Here is a 21,765-nt window from a genome sequence, read left to right on the forward strand (position 1 = left end):
GCTTATTCTACTGAGCCATCTCCCCGGCCTCACATGTTCTTTCTTGATGGGCCACATGTAGAAAATCTCAAGGGCTCCAAGAGGGAAAAATCTATTGGTAGAGACTTGGTATGGAATGAACAATGTAGCATTTGTGATTAACTATATGCTTGTAGGGGTAGAGCATTCGGGAATCAGCTGCAGGAGGGGACAGGGCTGGGCCTGTCCTCAGCAACAACTGTGTTCTCTCCCAGGCAGATCAAGCTGCACTGCCAACCTGGGAGGGGCCAATCTGGCAGACACACACAAAGCCATGATCCTGGAACTCAATCCTTCTGAGAACTGCACCTGGACAATAGAAAGATCAGAGAACAAGAGCATCAGAATCATCTTTTCCCATGTCCAGTAAGGAGAATCTTCAGCTTTTCAAAGAGGGAGCTTGGCCTCTGGCTACAGAATTCAGCTGCAGCTGGAGGTGGTTGAGATGGTAGTAATTCCCATGCTAAAGATAACGATGGTGATAATAATATTTGACATTCATTGATGATGACGATGATGGTCATGGTGGTGAGTTGCAGTCTTTTAGTCTCAGTAAGTAGATAAGAATGCCTCCAGAATGCACTTAGTGCTTCCAAGGTCCCACAGTAATAAGTGGGACTGGGACCATAGCTCCTACTCTCACCCCATCTCGGTGCTCTTAGTCAGCACTCAGTACTTGGTGCTCTATGTCTCGTCCCACCTCCAGGCACAAGGTGGTGGGCTCCACCATCTTATTCAGATGTGGAGTGAAACCTGAGAATTTGTAGAGATACAGAATCCCAAGTGACACTGATACCACTGGTCACTTTGTGGGCTTCACCACTGAAGTTGGATGGGTTGACACAAAAGGAATCAAACCAGAAAGGGGGCTTTTTACCTTTCTGGAATGCTAGAGCTATCAAAAGGCATACTGTATTTTTGGTATGTAAAGAGAAAGAACAGAAAAGTGGGAAGAACAAAGTTACGTGAAAGATAACATTTAACATTTATTAGGCACTTTCTATGTGGCCCGTGCTTTATGTATGTTGTGGTGTTTTAAGAATAGTGTAAACTTGACAAAAAGCAAAAAAGTATGCTGTGACATTCCTCATTTGCTAGAAGAGAAAACTTAAGTCAAGGAAAGCTAAATTACTTGTCCAATAGCAGTTAAGCCACAAAGGTGGGAAGGGAACTCAGAGTTCTCAGCCCTTGTAATACTTGCTTTATGCCATCCTGGATATACAACCTCTGTAGACATTTGGGGGAGAACCTGTCAGAACAGGCAGTAAGCTGGAATCTGGGCCTTCTGGACACACCATGGGATGAGGCATCCTTCAGAATGAGGAGGTGGTGATACAGGGAAGGAAAAGCCACGGGGACGCTAAGCTTCAATTTACCCTGACAGAGGTGGCTGTGGGAGAAGAGGGACTTCCTTCAGCAGCCTTGGCTATCAAAGTTCCAGTGGGATCAGTTCTAATTGAGAAGGTTTTCCCTAGAGTCTCCTGGGCAGGGGGAACAGGAATGATGGAAATAGGGACAAGAACAGAATCCTGGCTTCTAGACCCACCTCCACCGTTTACTGCATGTGAGATGTAAGTAAATCAGTTCAGCTTCCCAGTCCCATAGAGGCTGGTGGTGTGTGGTTTAATCCTGAAGGTGGTGTGGACGCCGATAAGCCTTTGAGATGTGCCAGTGTTGTACAAATCAACATGCCAATGTGAACAGTTGACTCTGCTCTCTGAAGCCACCTAACCTGTGGCTCTTCGCCCACCTCAAGTATGTTCTGTTCACAGGCTGGATCCAGAGGGAGCATGTGACAGTGAAAGCATTAAAGTCTTTGATGGAAGCTCTACCAATGGACCCCTCCTGGGGGAAGTCTGCAGTGCAAACGACTTTGTTCCTGTCTTTGAATCATCATCTAATACACTCACATTTCAAATAATCACAGACTCTGCAAGCGTCCAAAGAGCTATCTTCCTCTTCTACTACTTCTTCTCTCCTGACACCTGTAAGTTGCTATCTAAACATCCTTTTCCTACGCTTCTTCTTCTTTTTTGATTATGCAATATTTGTTTATTTACACGATCTATTTGATTATAAAATATTATTTATGTGACCAGTTTATTTCACTTAAAATGTCTTCAAAGTTCATCCATGTCATAGCATATGCCAAAATCTCCCTCATATTCAAGGTTTGATAACAATGCACTGCCTCTCTATAAGCAGTCATCACTTATCCATTTATTTTTGAATGCATATTAGGTTGTTCCTACATTTAAGATACTGTGAAAAATTCTATTTTTTGCCAATTTTTTATTAGTGTACATAGGTTATACAGATGAATGAGGGTTTTTTTGACAGATTTATAGAAGCACATAACTTGACCCCTCATTTCATACTTTTTTTTCATACATTTCAATGTATACAATGTATTTTTATTATATTCCTGCCCCCTGTTATCTACCCTGGCACCTCACTCCTTCCCTTTTCCTCCCGTCCTCTTGTCTAATCATGGTTTTCCTGTCATCTTTTTTATGTAACATTTGCCTTTCTAAGTTTGACTTACTGTGCTCCATATGACAATTTCCAGATCAATTCATTTTTCTACAAATGACAAAATTGTGACCTTTTCATGGCTGAATAATGCCCTGTTGTGCACATATTATACCTTGCCTGTTCATCTTTCTCCCTATTTTCCTACGCGTCTGCAAACACAAGTTATGCCTGCTTCAGCTCTGGGGTTTTCAATCTTAGTTTGAGCTGTTCCCTCCGGGACCTCTCTGCTTGGGAGAGGCACAGTTCTTTCCCAGGGCCGTGCATCAAATAACCTGAAGAACTGGTTTGGTCACCATGAGAATTCTGATTCCTTGCTTCTGGGGGGAAGCTCCTGCAGTGGGGAAGAGGGCTTGGGATGGTCAGATGCTGTGTCCCCAGTAGAGACCCCACATTCAGCCTCTGAAGTAATGATGCAGAGACTTTTGCAATGATGATTTAGAACATTGGATGAAGATTGGAGCTGTTACCCTTCATGTTTATCAAGTCCCCCCGGTGATTCTAACAAGAAAAGTATGGAACCTGTGTGGAGTTGCCTTTATTTTATTAGATAGTTTCATTTTATGTAGTTCTACATGTGCAGTATCCAAAGTCCATTTTTACCCATAGCAGAATGTCATGAATTTGAGGAAGTAAGTGGGATTGTGGGAAATATTCCACTCTGGTTTGCTTTCCAAGGCCTAGAGAAGACCCTGATAGTCTTTTTTTCTAAATTTAATTTAATTTGATTTAATTTTTTTGGTGGAACCGAGGATTGAACTCAGGCCCTTGCGCTTGCCAGGGAAGCGCTTATTCTACTGAGCTATCTCCCTGGCCCCCCGATAGTCTTTTGCTTAACTAATTGATTTCTTTTTTCTTTCTTCTTATTTTTTAATGTATTTGATTGTTGCAGGGTCTCACTATGCAGCTCAGACTCATAGTGATCCTCCTGCTTTCAGCCTCCCCAGCACTGGGATTATAGGCATGAACCACTGTACTCTGACCAGCTCAGCCTGCCCTGTGAGCAGAGCTGGATAGGTATGTGGTGCTGGCGATTGAACCACTGTCCCTGTGCTTGCCTAAGTGTGCCTAAGCAGGTGCCTTAGTCCACTGAACTATCTTGCCTGCCCAATCATAGATTTCTTGGTGCCACCAAATTTTTAGAGTGGAGGAGTCAAGATTCATCCCAAGCTAGACCCAGACCACCTTTTTAAACTTGGTGCCTAGCCCTTTTACCTGACACCTACCCTACGATTTTACCAGTCTAGACGACTTCATATGTCCCTGGAAAGAGCCTTCAGTATTGCTTTATTTGTCCTGCTGCTTACTTAGGTACTTAATAGGGCAGAGAAGGATAGAAAGCATTGTTATGAAGCGTGCATCTGAGCTGCGCTTTGAACAATAGCATGGCCAGGATAGGGCGGTGCAGAAGTAGCAGAGCAGGAATGGATGGTAGAGCCAGTGGATTGAGCAGATCTGGGAAGAAAGAAGAGGCTGGGGCAGAAGGCTGCTTCCTAGTGGCACATGGATCTAGATGGAAAGGTGGGAGTGAAGGGAGGACGAGACTCCAATGTTGGTCTAAGAGTGTGAGTTTAGTTTCTGTTTCCAGGTAACAGACAGCCTCCACAGCTGTGATACATTTGGTATTACTCATTTGGAGCAAGATAAAGATCTGCTCTCTGCCCTGCATCAAAGGGCAGAAATTTTATAGATAAAGAACAGTCAACATCTAAATATGTAGTCCCTGGGAAAGACAAAGAAGAAATTACACCCGGGGAGGACATGTTAAACTCCATCCACTGTGCAGGAATTGAAAGAAGCCTCTATTTTGATTGACATTCTTTTTTTGTTTTTTATATTAATTTTATTGAGAAAGAAGTAGCAATGAGACAGTTTCAAAACAGGTTAGTAGGACAGTTACAATAATTAATATATTGCATAGTGTTTTCTTTGTAGTAGTTATTCATAGAACAAGATACAGACATGAGGGACAGGGACAAAAAAAGATACAGACATGATATCTTGTCTAAACACTATTAGTACAAATCTTTCTTCTCATTGAATTAAGAGAAAGTAGCTGTATATCTATGCTATTTTGTACATACACATATATACTTTCACTACAAAATGGTCCTTCATTTATATCCCTCTTTTTTGTTTACTTTTGTCAGAGATTGGTATTCCATTGCGATTCATCTATTGTAGGTGTGTGAATTCAGCAAAGTAATCCAATATAGTCCAGTAGTCTATGATAGTAGTGGGTTATCCACATGACTGGCTATGTCAGTTGTTGATTTGAGCCTTTTACAGCTCAGCATTTCAATATGGCTTTACTTTTTATACCTCGTTTTTATACTTTTCTGCTGGATGGTTAAGACCAAGATAAAACAAGACCTATATAACCAAAAATGTAACTTTTATATCTGCCAAGGTCAGTCAAATCCCCTCAGGATTTACCCTGAAACCCTGTACTGCACTTTGTAGATCCTTTGCCAGTGTCAACCATGTGGATGAGTCACGGCCATTTCTTGACCAATGTGCTCTCTGTGAAAGCCTGAGAGAATGTTTTCTCTCCATGTGACTCTCCTTAGGCACACTCTACATCATTGATCACTTTTCTCTGTGGTCTCATAATCTCCTTGATCAGAAAAAAAAAAATCCTTCTCAACTTTGTCTTTGCTGGATAGCTCAGTTGTTTCAAGTGCCACTTGGGTAAATGCATGCAGGCACATAGGACCGTGGTTCGATTCCCAGCTCCAGAAGCTGTACCAGACCTTCCCTTAAGGCAGCCTGAAGTAGCCAAAAAACAAAAAACAAAAAACTCCTTCTTGATTGACATTCTTGATCACCTTCATATCTCTTTCAGCAGTTCCAGATTGTGGTGGTTACCTGAACACTTTGGAGGGCTCCTTCACCAGTCCCAATTATCCACGGCCACACCCTGAGCTGGCTTATTGTGTATGGCACATACAAGTGGAAAAGGGTTACAAGATAAGATTGGACTTCAAAGAGATTTTGTAAGTGCTGGGGACCACTTCCTATATAACCAAAAATGTAACTTTTATATCTGCCAAGGTCAGTCAAATCCACTCAGGATTTACCCTGAAACCCTATACTGCACTTTGTAGATCCTTTGCCAGTGTCAACCATGTGGATGAGTCACGGCCATTTCTTGACCAATGTGGTCTCTGTGAAGAGAGGAGCAAATGCAGTAAAGCTACCTGGCAACTAGGGAGCCTAGGGAAAAGAAGCAGTCGCACACAGCCTCCCTGGGTGGGAACTTTTCAAGGAACTGATATAGAAAGGAAGACTCTCAGCAATATTATTGCACTGAGAGTCTAGTTGACTATTTTTCTGAATATTTGGAGGTCCCATTAAGTGAGAAAATCCCAGACTTGTCATCATCATATCCCTGAGATGCTATTGTAATAACAATCAGAATCTCTTAGGAATGTAAATGTACTGTGCCAGTAGATTTTGAATATGTTTTAAAACCTTTTTCACCAGAAGTTCTTTTCTTTAGCCTAGAAGTAGATGACCAGTGCAGATTTGATTTTATTGCTGTCTATGATGGCCCCACTACAAAGTCCGACCTGATGAGACAAGTCTGTGGCCGCGTGGCACCCACCTTTGAATCTTCCTCAGACTCCTTGACTGTCGTGTTGTCTACAGATTATGCCAATTCCTACCGGGGGTTTTCTGCTTCCTACACGTCAATTTATGCAGACGTCAACACTAGTAAGCTGTATTTTATATTTCTTGGCAATTTCAAGCTGTCCATAAAAACTGTCTCCCTGTGGTTAGCCTTAAGCACAAGCTTGTTAAGTACATTTGGGAATATTGTTATAACCTGAGGCTTGACAATCATTTCTGTGCATTGCTTAATATAAGAAGAAATAAACAGGGGCCAGGGAGATGGCTCAGTAGAATGAGCGTTTCCCTGCAAGTGCAAGGGCCTGAGTTCAATCCCTGGTTCCACAAAAAAAAAAAAAAAAAGAAGAAATAAATAATTTTATTTACCCTGAAAAAGATTTCTGTAGAAAATAGGGACTAGTTCTCAATGACTTAGCTATCTTAATCTTCCAGGTGACATTGAGGGGCATGTGGATTTTTTGGCTGTCCATAGACTCACCTGCACATGGAAGTCTAAGATCCAGAGTTCCTAATCATTACAAACATGATCATCCTTTTCCCTCTTTGTTTTCCCAACAGCATCTTTAATTTGTGACTCTGACAAGATGAGAGTTATTCTAAGCAAATCCTATCTAGAGTCATTTAACTATGATGAGAATAACTTACAACTAAATGACCCAACTTGCAGACCAAAAGTATCAAACGTCGTGGAATTTGCTATTCCTCTGGAGGAATGTGGTACCATCAAAAAGGTAAAGTGAAACACTGACCGATGGGGTCTGCCAAATGGCACCAAATGCTGGTAACACAGTGAGCGTAATCAGTGCTTGCTAGCTGTTTCCACAGAGCATGGCCAGCTCTTAATGGCTGAATACACGATGAACATGTGGAGACGCACAAGTGCTCGCAGTCATCCAGACATAAATGCCAGCTGTTCCATCCATTTTCAGGGTAGCAGGTGTTTTGCTTTTCCCCCAGAGGGTAAAAATCTCTGAAAATCCATGAGAGAGAATTTGAATGCCTAGGTACATTTTCTGCACAAACACTTTACATCTATATTTAGTAAAAATTGAGCTAAATTTTAAAGATCGTCTTCCTTTATAAAGACAGTTAATAAAAATATTGTCCTTATTTTAACTATGAAAAAATGTACTGTAAGTGTGTGATTTGTTCTACATGCTTTAGAATTTGGATTCAAGGTTTCAGGCACTTTTCAACTTCCAGATCCCGTTAGGGCATCTACTGTAAGCTTTTCACTCAGGACTTTAAGCAACAATCTAAAAGAAAAGAATGAGTGCATTATAAGAGGACTTGAGGACAGAAGTAAATCACTTTTGTGTGGCAAGAATGCACACAGGTTTGGTTACATTGAAGAAGACAGTTGAGAAACACTATGGAGCTCCTGCCTACATGCTTGGGAAGCTCCCTGATTAGGTACACTTACTGCTCATGTTAAGAATATGTTCTAGGCTTTAAAGCCTTTTTTTTTTTTCAGAACCGGGAATTGAACTCAGGCCCTTGTGCTTGCCAGGGAAGCGCTTATTCCACTGAGCCATCTCCCCAGCCCCAAATTGACTTTTTTTTAAAGACAGGGTCTCACTATGTACGTCAGTCTGACTTTGAACTCACTATGTAGTTTTAGATGTTCTCAAATTTACGTGATCCTCTTGCCTCAGCCTCCTGAGTGCTGGGATTCAGCTATTTACCATAATACCTGGCCTAAAATTGATTTTCATGTAACTGAAAAACTTCTGTTCAATTCTATTTCCAAGCTGTATCTCTCATTTCACATCATTGTTCATGTCCCTAAATATTTCTTCAATAAGACATTTAAGGCATATAGTAGTTTGACACAAAAGCTCTTAAGATTTAAGAAAAGTATGTCTCTATCTGTAAAAGTCATTCACATGTGTGCTCTAAAATATTACTGGGTTGAATTCCATCTTGTTCTGCAGGTAGAAGAACATTCAATTACTTACACCAACGTAATCAGCTTCCTTGTGTCCCCAAGTTCTGCAGTGATCACCCGTCAGAAACATCTGCAGATTGTCGTGAAATGTGAAATGGAATATAATTCCACCGTGGAGATAATGTACATAACAGAAGATGATGTAATACAAAATCAAAATGTGCTGGGCAAATACAACACAAGCATGGCTCTTTTTGAATCTAATTCATTTGAAAACCCTATATTGCAGTCCCCATATTATGTGGATTTGAACCAAACTCTTTTTGTCGAAGTCACTCTGCATACCTCAGATTCAAACTTGGTGGTGTTTCTCGATGCCTGCATAGCCTCTCCTACATCTGACTTTGGTTCTCCAACTTATGACTTGATCAAGAGTGGGTATGTAGCTGCACAACGGATGTCCGATATTCCTTCTCAGGAGTAATAGCGATTTTAATAAAATAATATTTTTGTATATATAGAGTGCTATTATCACGCAGTTTAAGTTCACCTTATTTCTTTAATTTAATTAAATTGATCTTAATTATTTTAGGAAATATAATTTCTGTGTACATGTCACAAAATTTTAAATTAAATCGTCTGTATAGACATAGCTCATATCTAGAAATTTAAGGGTATTTACAAATACAAAAGCAAATTTAACTTTTGTCAAGGGGGACCTCTTTATATTTTTGATTTTGTATATCTGGTTACTTTTAACAAAAACCTAAAGATTACATAACATAATCAGTAATCATCCGTTTACAACATAATATCTTCAGGAAAAGGTATGTAGCACTCTTAGAAGTATAAAATTCTTCTTTGAAGGGAAGTTTCCCTTTTTTCACCTAGAAAGCTCATAGATTTTATGGAGTCAGCCAGGCTGATATATTAATAACAAGTATGAGAGGCAGTGTTTGACTGTCCATTCATAGGTGTCAATTTTCTGATTTGTTCACATGGACAGGAATTTCAATGCTAGGAGGAACCTTACTGTGTTATCTAGGAATCAGATCCATAGTTTTAGCTCACTATAGTGTGAGCCACAGATGTTGTCTTTCTAGAGAAACTTGTAGATTCATAAATTAGTTTATCGAAAACTTGGTATCATCTCTTCTATCCTAGTATGGGAAAGAGGAACTACTGTGTATCTTTTGAATGTGTTCATAAATTCTGTTTCAGGTGTAGTCGAGATGAGACTTGTAAGGTGTATCCCTTATCTGGACACCATGGAAGATTCCAGTTTAATTCCTTTAAATTCTTGAGAAGTCTGAATTCTGTGTATCTGCAGTGTAAGATTTTCATATGTGATAGTGATGACCACCAGTCTCGCTGTAATCAAGGCTGTGTCACTAGAAGGAAACGAGATATTTCTTCATACAAGTGGAAGACTGATTCTATCATAGGACCCATTCGTTTGAAAAGGGATCGCAGTGCAAGTGGAAATTCAGGTAAAGAAAGATATTTCATGATCTAAGAACATTGCTTGTCCTATGATGATGTTGTGTGTGTACTTAGTACAGGGTCTACAGAGTCTCTCTGTAGATCGGACTCATACTGATCCTCCTGTTTTCAGCCTCACAAGTGCTGGTATTGCAGGCATGCACCACCACACCCAGTCTCAATTGCTGTCTCTGTGCCCTGGGGGTGGGGCCTGCACAGCATGCTGGGGTCGAACCCCGTCCCTGCATCTGCCTTAAGCAGGCACTTTAATGCACTGAGCTGTCGGACCGCCCCCCCCCCATTGCTTGGCTTATAACATGCAGTTGTTTTTAAGATGTACACTTCAGGGGTTTATGATGAAGCTTTTAGTAAATAAGTGGTGACTTCTAAGCACAGAGGGTAAATACTGGTTTTCTTCAGTTGATAATATGCATACTGGGTACAGTGTAAATATGAAACTCTGGTGATTCACCCGTGGTCACATAACTTCTGAGTATATGAGATCGAATTTCCTTTCACTTCCTGTTTGGTGTAGACACCATAGCCCAAAACTAAATCAGAAGCAATGTTTTTTCCCCTCCGATCAGATTTTATTGGTACATTTTAGATATTCATAGTGGTCACATTCATCATAGAGAATTTAGACTTGTACATGATATAACTTATTTCTCCCCCCCCATTCCTTTACCTCTCTTTAACCTCTCCTCCTTTCCCCATGTACAAAAGCACTGTTTCCACTTTTTCCTTCTTTTCTCATTTTTTAAAAATTTCTTTTCTTTCCTTTTCCACTGCCCTCTCCTTTATTCCCCTACCCATTTGAACATCTTCCAATTTCAGAGTACCTATCATGCATTTTGGTCCTTATTTATACTTTTGGTTTCTCACACCAGAGAAACAATGCAGTGCTTACCTGTGTGGCTGGTTTATTTCACTTAGGAGAATTGGCGCGAGGTGGATCCATTTACCTAGAACTGGCTTGAGCCTGTCTTTCCATATGGCAGTGTAGTGCTCCATTGCATAAAAACCCATGTCTTCTTTATCCACTCACCTAATGATGGACACTGGGGCTGTGTCCTACATTTGGCTACCACAAACTGTGCTGTATGAACATGGGTGTGCATATATCTCTGTGCTACGACATTTTTAATTCTTTTGGAAAAATGCCAAGAAGGAGAATAGCTGGGTCAAGTAGAACATGTAGTCCTGGTTTTTTGAGGAATCTCTACACTCATTGACACCGCGGTTGTATCAGTCTACATCATAAACAGTGAAGAAGGGCTCCTCTTTCCTCACAGCCCTTCCCACATTTATTACTAGTTGATTTCTGGATAATAGCCATTCTTTCTGCAGTGGAATGGAATCTCAGCGCTCTTTTAATTTGCATCTCTGGAATGACCAGTGATGCTGAGCATTTTTCATATATTTATTTGCTGTTCGTAAGAAGTATTTTAACTCTCAAAAAAAAAAAAAAAAAAAAAAAAAAAAAAAAAAAAAAAAAAAAAAGTCAGTCAGCATTCTATAGAAGAGCTTATTGGGAAAAAATCATTTTGTTGTTTCTTTCTTTTCCTTTTTTCTTTTTCATGGTACTGAGGGTTCAATCCGGCACCTTCACACTACATTCCCAGCCCTTTTTAAATTTTGAAGCAGGTTCTAAGTCACTCAGTTGCTCAGGATGGGCTTGAATTTACACTCCTCCTATCTCAGCCTCCCAGACTGCTGGGATTACAGGATCCATGTCCAGCTAAAGTTAGTTAGTTTTCTTTCTTTCTTTCTTTCTTTCTTTCTTTCTTTCTTTCTTTCTTTCTTTCTTTCTTTTTGAAACAGGGTCTCACTTTGTAATTCAGAATGGCCTTGAACTCATTATGTAACCCAGGTTGGCCTTGGACTCACAGCTCTCCCCGTCTCTGCTTCCCAAGTGCTGGCATTATAGCTGTATGTCACCATGCCTGGCTCCTAAAGTCACTTTTTTTAAAAACAGAGAATCTACTCTATTGACACAAGCAACTCAGCTCCTTTGTAAAGGCTTGGCACCCGAAACTAGTTAAGATTATAGGGGAAAGAGGTGATGTTGACTACTCTAGGATAAGCCATAACTAAATGGCTTAAGATAAGCCACAAGGAAGCAAAAGAAAATCTTTGAAGAGTTTGTCTTTGGTGTGATTGTGGCACTAAAGAATCCTATAGTGTATCTATTTATTAGTAGTTGTAGCATGTGTTTTTAAAGGAGTGATTCTGGCTTACAGTAAAACATTTCTTTGGCAAAAAGAACAGAGCACCAACAAAAATTAAATTCAGTAACTTGAATAAACACATTCACTGAAAGGCATTCAAGGTGAATGCATAGTAGGAGAGCGTTTGTGGCACAGTTCAGGGCAGAGCATCTCTAGAAGTGTGAAGTTAGTTGAAAATTTTTGAATCAAAAATTTGGTGACAATGGAAATGTTCTATATATTAGAAAATTATCCCTTTCCTGTTTCATTTTATTTTATTTTTTGGCGGAACCAGGGATTGAACTGAGGCCCTTGTGCTTACCAGAGAAGCGCTTATTCCACTGAGCCATCTCCCCAGCCCCTCCCTTTCCTGTTTCAAGGGAATAAATAAAATTGTTTCCTGCTGGCTAAATATATTTTGACAACTGTGGAAAACAATGATCATTAATAAATGGTCATTGTTTTTCCATTTGATTGTTATACTTGAACTTCACATTTTTGTATTACCTTAAGGAACCAAATTAAGTCAAGCAGTTGAAATAAATATATTTAACATAAACACAAGTTAATAAAGTATTTGATAATGGTTTCCCAGTGGTGTTTTGGAGTTATATATTAACTCATGCATAAGAGCTAAAGGGTGTGTAGAGGCATTATGAATGTCACCAACATTTTGTAATGGTTTTATACTGTTTTTATGCTTCCAATTACAGGAATTCTGCACCAGACACCTGCAGAGGAAACACAGAGCCAGCCCTTCAACAGTCTACATCTGTTCTCATTCATGGTCCTTGCTCTGAATGTAGTGATTGTGGCTACAATGACACTGATGCATTTTATAAAGCAACAGACAGGCTACAAATACCAGAGGCTGCAGGGCTATTAACTAGCCGGCTTAGTGCTAAGCAAAATGCTTTTCTCCATCATGCTGAAAAAGTGATACCTCGTGGCTATCCAGGCTATGAATAAAGTAGGAAGGTCCTGAAAAAGTGATGCACAGGCTTTTATGTCACTGTGTCAGTATATTTCATTAAAAGATGTCTGAAATGAACAAATATTATGTCCGTTAGCTCTCCTCTGAGGAACTGAAGTCATTACATGAATTAGAAGCATCTCTTTTCATAAACACGAAACACTTTAATCAAATACCAGATGAACAGAAAAGTAGTCTCCAAGTTCAATGCTTCTGTTTTTCAGGTGCTAGATAAACAACCCAAGTGTAAAATGCAAATAAGAAATGGAAAATAGGTTACTTTAGAAACATTAGAAGTCATAATACCTGAAACGGAAGCGTAGAAGAGTGCGGCGCAGTTGCTTTGCTTCCCGTGTTCTACTGCTGAGCATAGCCTCAGTGTTTCTCACCCTAAGCAGCTCAGAAAAGTAGGGAAGAACCTGACATGAAACAAGAGACTTCATAGTTTATGGATTAATGAAATAAAGTCATCTTTTTTCCTTGTATCATCGAATACCAAGGCCAATGATTAATCATGCTAGCAAGGAGTAGCCAGCTGCGATTGATAAGTTCCTGTGTGTCATGGGTGAGCAAATATTAAAACGTTGAAGCTAATTATGTTAGACAAGTAATACTGTCAATGCTTCCTCGTCACCTAGCAATACACACAATTTCTGGTTCTAGTAGTCATCCAAACAGGCATCTCCACTCCTGGGTGCCCACAACCACTCCCTGTAGCTCTGTGAACGCTCACTGCATGCAGTTTGCGGGAGAGAGGACGCAATGACGTGACAAACTGCCCTCTCCCAGAGTAAGTCCTGCTGGAAGATTCTTCAGCTTCAAATCAAGCCAAGTTGTCTCCTTTTTGCTCTTCATATCTCTATGCAGATCTTGTAAATATCTTACCAAGTAGCCATGCAATGAGTCTTCTTTATGTTCATCCATAAAACTTAAATCTGTTGCAGGGCCGGGGAGATAGCTCAGTGGACTAAGTGCTTGCCTGGCAAGCACGAAGTCCTGAGTTCCATCCCTGGTACCACCAAAAACCAAAACAAAACCTTAACTCTATCACAAGCTTCTTTTTTATTCTAATACCAAAACACCTGAAATTTAATTAGAAGGGGTAAAGAACATTCAGTATTTAAAACAGCATGATAGCTTGGTTTGGTGGCTTCCTTACAGATGTCTCTCCAAAAGGGAATGACTGAACATTCTTTGCTGACCAACAGGGCAGGTAAACAGAAGGTAAATCTGGCATGAACTGTTGTAAGAAATAAAATTATTAAATATTAATTATTAAATTATTAAAGATTGAGGCTCCCTAGAGCAGAAAGTTGTACTACCTGGAATCCCTGAAGACTCTTTGACATGGAGGTGCTGAGCTACACCAAGTCATTGTCAGTGTGTACACCACCATTCTTTTTTTTTCTGACACAGTGTCTTTCTATTTAGTTTAGGCTAACATTGAACTCACTATGTAGCTCAAGCTGGCCTTGAACTCATGTTGATCCTCCTGCCTCAGCCTCTTAAGTGCTGGGATTATAGATGTGTGCCACCACGCCCAACTGTACACTACATTTTATTTTTTACTTTTAAAAATATTTATTAATTTATTTGGTACAGGGTCTTGCTACACAGCTCTGACTTGTGATCCTCCTATCTCAGCCTCCCCAATGCTGGGATCAAAGGTGTGCACCACCATGCTTGGTTTCAGTGGCTGGTGCGGTGTACCTGGGGTTCTGGGACAGCATGGCCTGTGGTACTGGGGGATTGAACCCAAGTCCTTGTGCCTGCGAGACAGGCACTTAGACCACAGAGCTATCTCCCTAGCTCATACTCTACATTAATTTTTTTTCTTTAGGAAGAAGTATATTGATGCCTTGGATATAGAGTTGGTAGCTTGGCCTGTAGTTCTTCACACTTAACCTGGTCAGGTGTGCTGTCCACATCTCCACAATTTAAAATAGGGATGTCTTAGTTACTTTTTACTCGTTGCTGGGACAAATACTCGACACTCAAAATGAAGGAAGGAAAGGTGTATTTAGCTCACAGTTACTGGAGGGTTCAGTCCATATTCTGCTGGCTCCAAGGCAAATGACAATAGTTCATTGAAAGAAAACAATGAAGAGCAGAGGAGGAGCAGCATCTGCGGCGTCCACCAACCCTCTGTCTTCCTTCTATGCTGACTGCAAAGACTGGCGCTCCATGGCAGAGATCATAGCTCTTCCAAAGTGGTGGAGCGGCGAAGGTGAAGCTCCTCTGAAGACTGGGACTTCTCCACGGAAGCGCGCAGGCAGGGCGGCAGGAAGCCTTTCTCAGTTCCTGGGCCCTGCCCACCTGCAGGGCTAGACCCCCATGCTGAGAACTGCTAGAGCTGATTCAGCCAAGTTAACACAATGTATCAACTAACACAGGATGGTAGCAACTACTGTTTTCCTTGGTGTGGTGGGAGCTAAACAATATCTGCACAGTCAGGTCATCCCTGTTCCGTCCCCTATCAATGAAGAATTCTCAGTGCCGGTACCAGAAGCCCTTGCATGTTAGGACTTGTTTCTTGATCCACACTGGCTCTGACTACCATGGGTGGGAATTTCGGAAAATGCGCAGGGACTCAGAGGTTTCTTGAGAAGGATGTTCAGAGTCAGCCTGTGAGTGGTGGGTGAGGCAGGACTGTGACCCAATGAACTGGGGGCAGCTGCAGTTAAAGCTGCATAAAGCCAATTCCCTGTTGACAGGTTAGCTCTTGAGACATCCCATTGAGGTGCAGTGCTCAGACTTTATATCCCTCTCTTTGGTCAAGTTATGGCTATAAACTTGGACAAGACAGATGTCTTGAGTTGAGGAAGATTCAAGGGGAGAAGTGACACTAAGAGCCATCAGCCACGAGTGATCTCTAGCAGCCTGGAGAATGGATGACAGACAGTTTGAAGTGGGCTTTGGGTGACACCCCTGAGGAGTCACTGCACTCGCTTCCTAAAACAGCTAATAAACAGCTTACTAAACAGGATTTCAAAATGTGTCCTAAGACAAATCGACCTCTCTACTATACACAAGAGATGTCCTTCAAATATTTCAGAAAGGCTAGAAACAAAGGGAGGGTCAGTAGAATACCTGGCTCATGCCAACTAGAGGAGGCAGGGACTGGAATCCAGGCTATCCACTTGGGCTCAGCTGCCCTGAGGGGTGGGGTCATCTTGCTACTGTCAAGCAGGAGGAAAAGACCTGTCCCTGCTTCCTCACCCATGGCCTAGGCCTGATCTCACCAACACAGAATGAAAGGAGTGCCTCATCCTTTCCCCAGGAAATCGAGTCTTCCCACCTGGTCCATATCTGACAGGATGTGTGAAGGTGAGGGTTCTACTACTGTCTGGAGATGATGTACATCCACATTTCCACCTTGCCTTTGACCTCCTCCTTGTGAGGGAAGGAAGGACAGAAGAGGCATGATGGGGTTAGGCTCTGCACTCAACCTCTGCAGGTTGGGAGGTAGAGTGGGGCTCAGGAAATCCCTGGTGTTTAGCTGGAATAGGACAATTTTAGTCCAAAATTTTCCTGAATCACTGGATTATCTCTTTGCCCATCCTTTTGACAAAGAGAGGAGGTTTTCCTGGAGATTTTTCAGTGTACATCCTTGGTATTCTTCTGTTGCAGGCCTTGAAAAGAAGCGTTTTGCTCCAAAGGGCATGGGATGTTGAAGAAATTTAGCTTGGCTTTAAAGCTTCATTGCTCCTAAGAATCACCTGTAATACTTTTAGAGCATGTCACTTCCTAAATCTGGGCCCTTGAACCATACCAAGTAAACTTGATGTAGAAGTTCACTGGGGTTGATTGACTGATTAAATATTAATCCTTTTATTGTAAGTACTTTTCATAGTAAGGGTTTGTTGGCAGTCATATTACTAGCTGTTTTCTTTCTTTTAGGTGTTTTTTTTTTTTTAAATACTGTGGGTTGATCCCAGAGCCTCACACATGCTAGCCATGCTCTCTATCACTGAGCTACATCCCCAGCCCTCCATGCTAGGTTTTGACAGCTGTTAAGCCTCTGTCTACCTCATCAACACATTATGGATAGGCATGGTTAGTAGCGTGTTGATCCTTGGAAAGTAGCAACTCTGCCATCCCATGACTCGTTGGAACAACTCATTTGTTCCTTTGAATCATTTATGTGAAACAGACGTCAGATGCTAAAAATCATTGTTTACTGTGGCTAAAGATTAACCCTGATTTAAAGATGTTTGGTTCACCATATTGGCCAGAGGCCACATTTCATCAGTTTCTCTGTGTTTGAGGGAACTTCACAACATAATTATCAGCATCATATTTTTACCAACATAGTTATCAATGAAGGACATGTTCCTGACAGAACTGAGGTGTTCTTATTAGAAAGAACAGCCTTTTGGGTTATTTGTCAGATATTTGTCTTTTAGAAGCTGAGAGGTGGCTCCCAGGTGCACCAGACAATGCCCATTGCCTTGTGGGACCTCACAATACTGTTGCCTCATCTCTTACATCTCTATTTATTGACAAAAACTGGAACAACTTTTTAGAGATAGGAGTTCATATTTTAAACATTGCTAATACATTTTCTTAGCAAAAACAAAGCCATCCGTGTGCAAGTCTGCATATTTATAGGAAGTCTTGAGACTGGCAAGGCTACGACAGGCACCTTCCTGTCACAGGAAGCAATGCAGGTGCTGTCGTTCTCTAGCAGGAGAACACTGGAGCTTGTGGATTGTTCCCTGTTTGTTCATGTGCTCCTCAGGTTTCATGGATGATGTGAGAGCTGAGAAACAGACTGAGAACGCTACCAAAGGAGGAGCTGGCAGCTCAGAAAGCAGGGACTGGAAATCCCAACCCAATAAAGCTGGCCTGCAATTTATTCCCTTTGAAACAAGACCAGTTAAAGCTTGTTTTAATGAGTCAATGATTCTACTGTCTCATTACTAGAGTTTAAAGAAAAATGACCAGTGGCTTCCTGACAGACACTTAGTTTATTTTTTCATAAGATGGTTAGCAAGATCTGAAAATTATCACATCACCAGAGCAACAGAAGAAACATCCACCTTTTAGCATCTGAATAATAAGTAATCATTAAAAAAAAGTTTTTAAGTTGCCCATGAGGTAGAGGGAGACAGTCCTGTTTTTAATAACATGTTGTACACCTTACATCAATTATTAACTTCTTGATAGAGAAGAATGAGAAAATCAGCATTTTTAGCCTAGAAAGTAGAACTGCCTCACAAGTGCAGTAATTAGAAATTTATTTACTAATAAACCTCAGAGCAGCAATACTTCTGTTTATCTTGCCTGTGTTTATACGGATCATTTCTAATTTATCAAACACAGCTTCACTGCAAGAAGTAGACTGCTCCTAATTTCTAATATATTCACATACAAATTGGAGAAATCACACTTTAGTCTTGCTCTATCTGGATATTTTGTGGACCACTAGTGGTCCCACTATCTGGAAATGGTCAGTATCCTCTTCCTTGTGCTCTAAGGGATCTGCATTTCTCCTTTTTCGCCCTGCACAGCCCTGGGAACAGCGGGAGGAGTAGTCCTTTTCTCTGCACATGATGATCTTACATTGCAGGTAGATCATATCATAGCTGTTAAGAACGCTGAAGGCATTGAACTTGAACTGGGCCACATTCTTCTGTGGAGAGTGAAGGTTGACGTAGGTGTTGTCTTTGATGCACCTGATGGGGGAGAAATCAAGGCCAAAAAGGATTAACTTAAAGCATGATGTAAATTTACTCTAATTCAAGTAAGAAGGCTTGAAATCCAGATTTCTGAATTGCAAATGAAGCTTTTCCCTCTATACACTCTTTCTTTTATACAGAAACTGCTATCACTCCTATTCCAACTCCCACTATAATTTTAACATGACTGTAGTGGAAAACCACTGTTCCTATACATAAATAGAAAGGGGCCGTGAAATAAAAAAATGAAAGAAAATGAGGTCATTAAATTTTAGCTAGAATGCTTGTCTTCTAAACACCTAGTCTATCTTATCCAAAGGGAAGTGGTTTATAAATGGTTTATTATTTGAAGGTGAACTGTGATTAATTTAAAAATAAATATTGTAGATCATAACACAGTTGCTGAAAAAGTTAAAGAAAGTAGTATAAATAATCCAAAGAGAGGAGGTAAAGTGGAATCATACCAAAATCCTCAATTAAAATCAGAGAAGGAAGCAAAGAGGAGGGTATTGGGAATGGAGTAAATAGGTTGTGGGTTTTAATCTAACAGTATTAGAAATCATTTTAAACATGAATGATCAGGAATAATTTAAATGATCATAAAATAATTTAAAGACATAGTAAATTAAAAAAAAACAAGATCTAAATATATGCTGCCTACAAGTAACCACTTTAAATATAAAGGTGCAGTTAAAGGAAAAGGGATAGAGAGTGATATACTATCAGTAACAATACCAACCCAGATTAAAGTGCCTGCAAGCAGGTGCAGGGGACAGGGGTTCAATTCCCAGGCCTGTTGTGCCAGTCGCACACCCAGGGCACACTGAGATGGCAATTGAGACTGGGCGTGGTGACATGCACCTGTAATCCCAGCTCTTGGGAAGCTGTAAACAGGTTGATCACTAGAAGTCCGATTTACTAGTGAGACCCTGAACACCCTGTAGACCCCTCTCTAAAAATACAAAAAAAAAAAAAAAAAAAAAAAAAACTCAATCAAAAGAAACCTTGAGAAGCTGTATTAATTTAAGACAGAAGTAACTTTAGAACCAGGGTGACAAGTGACAAAGAGATGTATTACAAAGCAACTAAAGATCAGTGCTCTAAGATGATCCTTCACCACGATAACCAAGGTAGGGATTAATATTTAATCCAATATAACCATCCTTAATACATATGTACCTAACAGACAGAGAACCAAAATATAGGGGGTAAAAATTGATGGATCTGCAAAGAGAAATCAATAAATTCATGATTATGTTTGGATAGTTTAGTATTTTCTCATTATTGTGGCTTCTATTCAGATATTCCATCTGATCCCCAATGTCTTATATGCTCACAGGTGGGGCTTTTTGGAGCTGGCTGGTTCTAACACACGTGACACTGAGACTAAAGGTGTGCAACACTAAATTAGTCCACTGGTCAGAATTAGTATAGTTCTGGGTGGAGACAACGCAAGGCCCACTCTGGGTAGGGTGACATCACCCAAAAGGCTTGTAGCCTACAGGGGACAAAAGAGAAAGGGAGGCTTGCTGCTGTTGCTTTCTACCTGCCGCACCATGGACTGCTTCTCCTCTGCCTTGCCACCCTGGTTTGGAGTCCACTGACTGTGGACTGAAACCTCTACAAACTGTGAGTTGCTGTGAACATTTTCCCCTTTAACTTGTGTGTGTTAAGGACTTTGTCCCAGCAATGAGAAAAGTAACTAAGAGGAGTTTGGGAAATGGTGCTGTTGCTGTGACATCACCTGGCCATGTGGTTCAGGAGTCATTGGAACTGGCTTGCAGGATGAATTTAGAAGCTTTGGAAATGATAGCTGAAGAAGTAGCCCTGGAATGCTGCACAGTGACTTGATGGGAGATTCTGGTCAGATATCAGAAGACTGGAATGTTGGTAGAAATGCATCCAGTTAGAACAGGCTCAGGAAGTTTCACTTAGAAACAAGGACTGCTCTGGCTGTTGGACTCCAGAACATATGTACTACACTTTGGCAGGAAATGGGCCTGCATTGTTTTCTTGTCTCAGGATGTTGCTTGAGACTGAGATTAAGGGTACTGGATTAATTAATCTAGCAGAAAAAAAAATTCAACATAGTCTAATGTTGAGACAATGGCATGACCATTGTTGGGGACTTTTTTCCAGATCTATGTTGAAAATTAAGAGCAAAGAGCCCAGAAGAATGACGTTTAAATGCTGTGAGTTCGACCAAAAAGAAAGCTGTGATAACATTATGGACTGTAACAATGGAGTAGTAAAGGTGGAGAGCTTGGTTCCTGAAAAGGAACAGGACAATAGAAAAGACAGTCTGAAGACATCACAAGAACCAGCAGGACTCTTCTTTGCAGTCTCAAGATTGTAAAGATGACAGACTTTGCTTTGAGAAAAGAGCCTCAGAATACCAGGTCCCAGAATAGTGGTGGCTTAGGGAACTCATTCCTCAGGACTGAGTTTATAGCACTGAGCAACTAGGCACTTGATGCCGACAACCAAGAGAGAAGGATGCCTAGATACTGGTCCAGCTGGTAGCAGACCTTGGTGTTGACCACATGGTACTGATTTTAGGTGCATGCTGAATACAAGACTTGTGAGGTCAGAAAGGCTTCCACCCAGATTTCAGAAGAAGGCCTGGGAGGCCAGGAGGTGCAACCCCAGGAAGGCAATGTGTGAAGTTGTGAGCATGAAGCTAAAGGCACAGTGCAGATACCAGAAGGCTGGAGAAACCAGGAATGTGGACCAGTTGATTAAGCTAAAGATTAAGAGCAGAACTATTGCTTGAAAATTCCCAAATATTTGGAAAGGAAACAACATACTTTTGAGTAACTGATGGGCCAAGGAGAGAAAATGGTGCAGTAAAGGCTGGAAGCACACCATAAGCTTTGTAGGGCCTGGAATCCAGACACTGAAGAATAGCAACTTAACAAAGAGGTAGTAGCAACACAATTTTTCTACCTTGTTTTTCAAACTACAGGAAAAACTAATAGAAATATGAGAAAGCAAAAGCAAGGCAAGTAGGTGTTCCTCAATCCTTGCCCTTGTTCCTCAAAAACTGCTCTTACAGGGACTGAAATGGAGAATGCAAAAACCAAAATGAATGTGAAAGTGTTTGAAGAGCTCAAAGAAGAAACACATAAGCAACTTTGTAAGATGGAGAGTGAACTTAAAGAAAATTTTATTAAACATAAAAGATTTTATTAAAATGTTTGATGAGAGTCTCTAGCTGTAGCTGGCTGCCAGGCGTACGCACTCCCGAGTCTTCAGAACCCGCGGCCGCCATCTACAGCGCTTAGGTTTCTCCTAGGCTTATCTGCACCACTTGCTCACCACACACTCCGCCACTGTAAACCGCCATCA

The 21,765-nt window shown here is 40.9% G+C and overlaps 2 protein-coding genes across 17 annotated transcripts in view; one reads left to right on the top strand and one right to left on the bottom strand.

Moving 5' to 3' along the window:
• Positions 1-12,649, top strand: part of Cuzd1 (CUB and zona pellucida like domains 1) — a 14,862-nt gene extending 2,213 nt beyond the window's left edge. The window contains exons 2-9 of the mRNA XM_004625601.1: positions 234-384; positions 1,791-2,005; positions 5,396-5,546; positions 6,053-6,267; positions 6,742-6,914; positions 8,118-8,509; positions 9,293-9,561; positions 12,477-12,649. Coding sequence (XP_004625658.1) covers positions 234-384; positions 1,791-2,005; positions 5,396-5,546; positions 6,053-6,267; positions 6,742-6,914; positions 8,118-8,509; positions 9,293-9,561; positions 12,477-12,649 — 1,739 coding nt within the window. The remainder of the gene's footprint in view (positions 1-233; positions 385-1,790; positions 2,006-5,395; positions 5,547-6,052; positions 6,268-6,741; positions 6,915-8,117; positions 8,510-9,292; positions 9,562-12,476) is intronic.
• A 5,036-nt stretch (positions 12,650-17,685) lies between these two features.
• Positions 17,686-21,765, bottom strand: part of LOC101573386 (deleted in malignant brain tumors 1 protein-like) — a 136,377-nt gene continuing 132,297 nt past the window's right edge. For all 16 annotated transcript variants that reach the window (XM_023708922.1, XM_023708920.1, XM_023708919.1 and 13 more), the window contains one exon: positions 17,686-18,414. In XM_023708922.1, coding sequence (XP_023564690.1) covers positions 18,141-18,414 — 274 coding nt within the window. In that variant the 3' untranslated portion in view covers positions 17,686-18,140. The remainder of the gene's footprint in view (positions 18,415-21,765) is intronic.

This window comes from Octodon degus, unplaced genomic scaffold, assembly GCF_000260255.1.
Source record: "Octodon degus isolate 3935 unplaced genomic scaffold, OctDeg1.0 scaffold00010, whole genome shotgun sequence".
Lineage (NCBI taxonomy): Eukaryota > Metazoa > Chordata > Mammalia > Rodentia > Octodontidae > Octodon > Octodon degus.